At 37.9% G+C, this 8,924-nt stretch overlaps 1 protein-coding gene across 1 annotated transcript in view; it reads left to right on the top strand.

The window, feature by feature from the left end:
* Positions 1–8,924, top strand: part of FAF1 (Fas (TNFRSF6) associated factor 1) — a gene marked incomplete at its 5' end in the record, with an annotated part of 146,185 nt that overhangs the window by 110,191 nt on the left and 27,070 nt on the right. Inside the window, 2 exons of the mRNA XM_009080580.1 lie at positions 3,723–3,859; positions 6,340–6,428. Coding sequence (XP_009078828.1) covers positions 3,723–3,859; positions 6,340–6,428 — 226 coding nt within the window. The remainder of the gene's footprint in view (positions 1–3,722; positions 3,860–6,339; positions 6,429–8,924) is intronic.

Raw genomic sequence — 8,924 nt, 5'->3', positions numbered from 1 at the left:
AACCGCTCTGCCTTGTGCCTCTTTCAGGGACTGGGCACCAGAGATGCTCATAGCTTACTGTATTGTTTAAATTGAAATATTAAATGGATATTTAGAGAGTGAACTGTCTAAGAATTGATACCTGTTCAATCTACATTTAGAACACATAAGTTTGTAATTCTTTTTAGGTTTTGTTTCTGTGTTTGTCAATCCATGGTCAGTGCCCATGTTTATTCTGCAGCTTTTACTGCTGCTTTCATTGCCAGCAAGTCATGAAAGATGCAAAGAAATGATGCTGTCTGCCAGAATTGTTACTTTATGTGATGAACTTTGTTCTTATAGCTCTTGAGATTATTTTTTAAATGGCTTTTTCCTTCATAAAATGACTTTTTGCCTTCCTCATTCTTCCCGCTCCTTGAACGTTTGTGTAATTTAAAAATAAAATGACTAGTAGGGTGCCATCTGCCCTCCCTTACTGGCAACATTCCTCTATTTCCACTGTTGGTTGGAGATCACAGTACTCCAGTGTGTTGTGGAAAACAGTTTTCCCTGGGGGGACATCTGGCTCTTTGATGGACTCCACAGGCAGTTCTCTTGGCAGCTCTGGAGATGCCACTGAAAGATCTGGCACACTTCTGTTTAGATGAAAGCAAGACAATCCTTGTTAGTGATGTACAGAGTAGCATACAGGTTATTGCACCAAGTTGTTTGGTCCTACTCACATACATCTAACAGTAGATATTAGCACAGAGGAGATGTTGTTTTCTCATTATGAATGTGAAAGAAAGTAAAAAGGTCTACAAATACAGAATCAGTAAAGGCAGAAAAGGAAAAAACCACAACATTAGTTAAGGACCTGTGAAGTCTATTAAAAGGCATGAGAAAAACTGAATGGGAATCATGAATGAAAATTCATTTCCTACCCATCTAGTGAAATGAAGAGGTGTGTTAAGACTAATTGCTAGTGACCTGCCAAAGAGCACGTGCGTGTGTGAGTGATCACTGTTGAACAGGAGTTGTATGGTGTAGGCGTTAGATGTTGCTGCTGCTGTCTCTCTATTTAGTGTTGCATTGTTCCACTACCTCCACGTTTTTGTTGGCTTTACAACATTTTAGTTCAACAGATAGAAGTCTTACATGGTTCCAAAGGGCAGGATCTATTTTGAAGGTCGTGTTAGTGAGAAAACGTTCTCATGTATTCACTCTGCTCTGAAGGTACGTGTTGGTGTCATTCATCCCTCACAAACAGCCTCATCACAGCTCCTCGTGCTGTGATCTGGGCATTCATTATTCAATGTTGGAAGTGCTGGGAAGAAAAGTTGTTTCTCATTCCTCCCTCAAGAGCGACAAAGGCTGCCTGATGGCAGCAGTGGCTAATCTGTGGCATTCACACCAGAATTGGCATGAGCTGCTCTTGTTCCTGGCACGTGAGTGAGCCGAGCAGATTGTGACAGCAGTAGAGGAAAGGAGGTGATTTGCAAGAGCAGGGTGGATGGCACCCGTGGCTGTAGGAAGTGGCACCAAGAGAAAAAACACAAGGGGAGATGTTGGCATCTGACATCTGTTCTGCAGTTACTGAACCAGGAAAGTATGTGTGCCCTTACAGCAGCTTGGCACAGCATGTCACCTTCTGAAGCTAAGGCATTGAAGCCTGTTCCCGGCCTGGAATATAGAGGACCCCAAGGTGGCATAACCTGTTAGATTTTATGGAGTCAGCCAGAAATCCTGCATATAAAAATTCATCTCCTGGAAAAAATGCTATTTGGAAAATCTTTCAATGTACTGAAGTACCTACTTCCTTCAGAATTCTTCACGTACAAAACCCATAGCTATAAGAGCATGTTTTGGGAGTGAGTTATGGGTTGACTAAATACAGAACTGATTTAAAAGAAATTGCTAAACCAACACCTTAGACTACTAGAACTAGTATTGTAATAGTCTCTAGTTTTGCACCTTCTAGCATTATTCTCTACAGCAATTTTTCACCTCCAGTTAAATATTTTGTTTTTCCATGAAATTTGAGTGCTTTCCCCCCATGATGTGTTGAAGTTGTTAAACAGTTTTAATATACAAGTCTCAGGAACTCGGTTCAATTGTCCATTGGCTTTATCACTTCCAGGGGTGAAGCCTCAAACTCACGTAAGTCATTTTGCTGTGCAAGGTCACCATTGACTTTTGTGAGGCCAATATTTCACTTACCTATTCTCACCTTGAAAAGAAAACATTGAAAACCATTATTTAGCTTGAGAATTTATATGTCCAGACTTCATAGACACTTCATTTCATCCTTCCTATATGGTATGTCTCTATGTAGCTGATTCTGATGTAGAAGAGTCAGTTTGGCTTTTTTGACATCGTCCTTGTGTGTGATCTTTCTGAATTGCAAGAGATAGAGAATCAAGGAGTAACATTTATGGCTCCAAAGTCCTCACTACCCCAGTCATTGCCTTCCATCCAACAACAGTCATAGCTACAGGACAAATTGTCGCTGAGAAGAGTTTTTTAATACTTCAGCTGCCTTGAATAAGCCCAATGCTGTACTCATCAGGCTTATCAATTCTTAGCCATTTTATTAGATACAAGAGATACAGTGATTAAAAAAAATTGCAATTTTGAATCTTTTCAGTGTCTTTGAGAAGAAATTACTTGGAGCACTTGACATTTTAATGCAGTTTGTCTTTTCAAATAGATTTGGCTTCTAATGCATGTGACAACAGGACTTTGCTCTTCAGTTAGAGCATACATTTCAGAGTAGTTGTTACCTAAAATATTATCATAAGGCATAAGAAAACACACGATTTAAGTTGCCTTTCATGAACATAATTAAGAATTAATAAGCCTGTACCAGTGGCTAGTCCTCAGAATTTCCACTGTTTTGCCTTTTGTGACCCGTGTTATTAAAAGTCCATTATTTTTACAGACTTTATTAAATTGGATCTTATTAAAGCATTCTATATTTGCATTTGGTCTTTCATAATTCATTATTATTATGACATTTACTTTTTACCATCAGATCTGAAAACATATCATAAGCTACCCTTTTCTCTTGAAAGAAATGCTAATTTCAAACAGTCCTTTAATGGAAGAGAAAAGCTTTATCAGTTTTTTCATTTATTCAAGATCGTGTTAAGAATACTAATGTTAGACTTCTGTATGCTAATATCCAAGAGCTTTTTTTGGTCAAAAGCTTAGAATTATTGTTTTTTAGACCACACTGCTAAGTATGTCACTGGCAGGGCACCAGTACAAAAGAAAATACAATTCTGAAGTACCGTGTTTTAATTCTGTGACTGATAAAACCAATTTCATGATCTTTCAGTATTAAATTATACTTTTGTATGAAATGTACTATTTTTATACTTCACCATGTTTATTGGATTGTGGCTCTCCTTAATTTCTGTGTAGACGTTTTTAGCGATTGATTCAGCATGATTATTTTGGGAGGTAGTTGTGAATTATTGCCTGCAGAGTGGTGTAACAGGAAATGGAATTCTCCAGCAAATAAATCACTGTCTCAAGCAGTTGTTAATTGTTTTAATTGAGACAATCTGGGCCTATCATGTTTGTGAATATTGTCGTAATGTAGTCATAAAAGGAGATCAGGAGCTCTAGAATTGAATGCAGAAGCCTCAGTGTTAAACAGCAGGTAACACTCAGTTAAAGTGCTGAATTTAGCATAATTATTTTTTAAAACTTAACTTCAAAAGCACTTCTACAATGTTACCCATTTTTTTCCCCACAAGGTTTCTGACGATGTGCACTAGACACTTCGGGAGTGTGGTAGCCCAAACAATTCGAACTCAGAAGACAGACCAGTTTCCACTTTTTCTTATCATTATGGGAAAACGATCGTCTAATGAAGTCTTGAATGTAATACAAGGTACATTTCTCACTTTATATTAAATTATTTCTTATGTGAGTGTTGAAACTCTTATAGAGATCACTGCTAACTGTTTCTCTTTTAAGATGTTCCGGATATGAATTTGTTGCACAAAAGACACTTTCAGTTGCCTGGATATAAATATCTACTGCTTATAAATGTATTAATTAGCCTGGAGTTAGAGATGGAAGCTGCTGTGACTATAGTAGAATAATAGTTCAAGTTTTTTAATTTTTTTAAAGTGGAAGCCAAATTTTATTAGGAGCTACACTTAGTTTTCCAAATTTATATCCAGATACATCCCTGGTTTCCAAAATATTTTGACTGTGCTTTTTGCATAGTGCCAGAATGCATTTAGCTCTTTGTCTGTGGTTCCTTGTTGATACATGGGCTCCTGTTGCATGTAGTGGGCTAATACATGGGCATGAGTTGCTTTTATAGACCTGCCTGCAGCACTGAGACCCCAGATCAGATCAGGATTGAAGTCATTAATACAATCTCACATAAATGAAGCTTTGTGGCTAACATGAGCAGTTCTTTCTGGCATAACCATTCCTCTGATTTCACTGGCAGCCAGATGACTTAGATGTGGAGTGCTGCCCTTTGACTGTGGTTCTCGGTAACTCTTCGAACTAGAACACGTCAAAGAATGGTTGCCTCTTATTTCTTCTGCTTCCTCCACAAGTTGCCTTCATGACACTGTGTCCTCATTTATTTATTGCTTATATCTAGCAATCTTTATTGTAATCTCCTTGTTTTCCTGAGGAAATTCAGCCTCAGGAAATGCAGCACTACTGTTTCTTTCTGCATCTGGGATTAATAATTCTCTTCAGGAATCTGCAGTGCTCCTTCCTGTGAGCAAAATGGTTAATTTTTGCACAGATTGTGTCTGCTCAGTGCAAAATGCACAAATGGTGTATCTGTCACTTATAAAACTTATTTCATACAGATAGTCTTACAAATAGATTTTCTTGGGTTTCTAACTCTGCAGTAGAGTTCAGCACCTGTGTCATCCCACTGACGTCAGTGGTGCTACTGACTTACATAGCTATTTTAACAACTTAGTGGCTCAGTCATAAGACATTTCATTTTTATATTATAAAATAATCCACACTATTTCATTGCATTCATTAAGTTTTAATGATTTGTCAGGTTTTCTGCTGTCACCTATTGTAGCTAGACTTCAATTTCTTCTTTAACAAAAACCAAATGAGTTGTGCCTGTTACTTTCCCATGAATCAGGACACTGCTCTCTTTTCACAGTATGCCCCCAAATGAATGGTAGTCTCTGAAGTCCTGAGTGTTGTAGCATGTGGGATAACATTTTCTGCGAAGGTAGCAAATGTTAGAGATGAGAACAATGAGGGCCTTTCAGGGCTGGGTGAGAAGGCATGTTTACAGAAGAGATACAACCATATAGAAACCCAAGTCCTGGTGGCGTTTATTGAAACACAGACTGTCTTCGTTTGCTTTTGATTTTAGTGATTTTTCCTGGGGTTGGAAACTATGGGGACAGTTTTGTTTTCTTTAGTGGTACTGTGGCTTCTGGTTAGTTTACTCCTTTTAATATTTTGACCAGCATCACCACTATAAATCCAGCTCTTGTTGGTATTGTTCTGCTAGGGTCCAACAGCTGTTGAGGCAGATGTTAAAAGGTTACGGGTTTTGACCATTTCTCATGGTTAAAGACCTTTTAACTACTATGACAAGTGGCTCTGATGGGTAGCCTAGACTACAATTTAGGAAGAGAAACCAAAGAAAGCATCTTGGTGAGAAATGAAGCTAATCTTTCAGTCTTATTGTAGACTGGAGACATGCTGGAAGAAAAACATGAGAAGGTATCTGTTTTCCTACATGTGTGTTCTATTCCTTGATATATATGTGGATGACTTTTCTGCCTTATTACTTTGCAAGTTTTATCAGAAGTAAGCACACTGAAGAGAATATATTCTAGTAGTTGAAATTTTACTGCTAGTTATACCCAAGTAAAATGTGTGCACACATCTATTCAGTCACTGTATTCTGGTTTTTTCCATTTTTTAAAACCAACCCACTTGGATACTGCTGCCAACATCCTGCCTTTGGATACCTGACTATGCAATTGCTTCAGTCTCCCTGATTCTACCTGGGAATTCTAAAACTGTGAAATCAGTTTCACATTGGGGAATCCCAGATCCATTGCTTTTCTTTAACATCAGTGATTAAAAGGAAAAATAGACTTATTTCATGCTAGCACAAAAGCAACTGTTCAGATTTGCACTACCTGAAATTTTAGCCTATGATCAACATGTGTGTAAAAACAATTTTGGATTTTCAGTGAAAAGGTACACTGAAAGCATTCTTCTGAGATACTTGCTGTTTATACTCTTTTTTTTTTTTTTTTAAGCTGGCTGTTTCTTATGGATTAATTCTAAAATGTCTTCTTTTTTTGTTTAATAACTTTAATGAAATGAAGTTCAGCTATCTTCCTTTGTTGCTAGGTAACACAACAGTGGATGAGCTAATGATGAGGCTGATGGCTGCGATGGAGATCTTCAGTGCCCAGCAGCAGGAAGACATAAAGGATGAGGTGAGCGTTGAAAGTTACTGCAGATATCTACTGGCTCCTGCTCATCATTGGGGGTATAAATTAAACAGATGCTTCTTTAGCCAATGGAGTTGGGTGTAATTTGCTTTCGTGTCTCTTCTGTCTTCAGAAATTGAAAAGGATAAGTGTCATTTGTGTATTTATTTGGGTCTCTCAAAATAACTCCTCCTTTTTGGTCTTGTCATTTTCAGTTGGTTTCCTTTTTCCAAATACTAGTCATGAACTGTTTACATTGTAGTGGTGTTACAGAGCTTAATGTGCTCATGCAAGGAAGCAACAATCAGACTTTTTCCCAATTACCAGCTCTAATTCATTAGTAGAAAACCAGAATAGATTAATATATCTTCAATATATATGTTTAAAAGGGGGCTGAACCCAACTTTCACCAGAGCTACACCAGTACAGAACCACCATTCAGAATGTTTGAGTGATGATAAGGCTTCCATTACACAGGAGTAGACACAGTGAGATATGGAGCTGAGAGATCTTTATCTGTTACTCTATAAATTGAGAGTGACATTTTGAAGTAATGAAGTACTTAGGAATTTATAATAATGGGTGTGTTGCCATTCAAGATTATTCTTATCCTGTTGCATAGACATTGATTGACAATAATTCACTAAACACATTCTTCACATTTAAATCTTGTATCTCATTAGTACAAGATTTACTGATTATAATAATATGAAGAAAGCATGGTATCTGCACAATATCTGTCATTCATTTGTTCTTTATTTATGCTACCTGTAATTCATTGGGAAAGAAATTGACTTTAATTTTGTTAATACTGAACACAAATGTAAATATGAGGATTACAACAAAAATGCAAGGCACAATATAATTGAAATTTTTATTGCATTTGAACAGGAATATGTCAGGTATGAGAGTTTTGTTAATGCTTTAATAAGAAGGTAAAATTCACGTCACAGTTGAGTTTCAAGAGAGCTTCAGAACTAAAAACTATGAAGGAAGAAAACTGAGGGAAAGAAAAGCATGTAAAGGCAAAGAGATAAGAGCAAATAAGAGACAGCAGAAGAAACTGAGTGATAGGATTGGAGCAGAGGGAGGAACAGGACACCAGAACAGTGTCCTGAGTAGGAGACACAGGTTTTAAGGACAAGGTAGGGGCAGGAGAGAGAGTGATTGACCTGCCCTATGAGAATAAAACCAAATGTGTTTGCAACTGGGTGTAAGGGAAACAAAGCTTAAAGCAAAAGAAGACTTGGTAGCCTTGGGGTCACCTGTAGAACTGGGAAATGGCTTCTGTGCCCTGAGCTGCTGTTGGTCTTTCACTGAATGGCCAAGCACAGTGACAGTCCAGGCCCCATGGTGGGATCATTGTCTCCTGGCTTCTTACCCCAAGTGCTCTACCTATGGAAGGATAATGGAAAACTCATTTTTACACATTTCTCTAAAATCTCCCTTTGTCCAAGTCTTCTGTAGTCTTCTCTCACATTCCCTTTTGGTTTTCTGTCACTGAGAGCACCAGTGACATTTCTTACCCAACAGGAGTTTTTTCTAACACACTTTGACATTCAGAAAACTAATGGGAAATACCATAAGCTTTTGGGGTAGGTTTCCAGATGCTCTGGGTTCTATACACAAATAGGATATTTACTTGCAGCTCAGCTCTGCTTGTTACAAGCACACCGAAGAAGTGGTCTCAGATACTTTCTTCTGTGAAGCAGGAAGTTTGAAACAAAAAAAACCCCTTGACTTTATGAAAATACTATTCCAGAGAAGGAGTATTTGACAAGCAGCCTGTACTCAATAGAGGGCTTTAGCCTGAAAAACAAAATATAGTCTTTCTGTGGTTTGCTACATAAGGTGTAGCTTTCTTGTAAGCCTTGTACTTGGCAACTTCAAGTGTTCAAACATCAACACCTTTTCTTTTTTAAGATCTTATTACAGTTGGTGCAGTTGTTTTCCCAAATATTACAATAGCAAACAGGATACAGAGTCCGGTTTCTGTTACTGTTTTCTTAATAGCAACAATAAGTCGTCATAAAACCACAAGAAGATAAGCAGAAAATTCTTTTGTGTTTTAAAAAGAGAAACCATCTATATAGCATTGCTGTAAACAGAATTGTGTGTGAGAGAGAAACAGAACTGGAAACATTTGTAAATAACAGCATGAAGTCATTAATGAGTGAGTTTATGCAGCTGAACTTTGCTGCTTTGGATTTTTAACTGGCATGCACATGAAAACTTCCCACTCGGCTATTGCATAATGCTGTTTGGCACAGCATGTTTTGCAGTGCCCCCTGATGGTTATTTTGGTACAGGATGACTATTACCACTGCCAGCTAATGGTGCAGTGTTCACTGTGTCATTGGCTGTAGCTACAGTCATCTCCCTGTCACTGATCATCCACTGAGGCTATAGGCAGGATGCTTAGAACAGCATCACTGACTTACCTCACCTGAGCAAAGTGAGTCATCTGGTGAGGTGGTGGTAACACTATGTTTAGCTAAATCC

Source organism: Acanthisitta chloris, unplaced genomic scaffold (genome assembly GCF_000695815.1).
Source record: "Acanthisitta chloris isolate BGI_N310 unplaced genomic scaffold, ASM69581v1 scaffold4538, whole genome shotgun sequence".
NCBI lineage: Eukaryota > Metazoa > Chordata > Aves > Passeriformes > Acanthisittidae > Acanthisitta > Acanthisitta chloris.
Note: the sequence above shows the minus strand (reverse complement) of the source record. Positions and strands in the feature narration are given on the sequence as shown.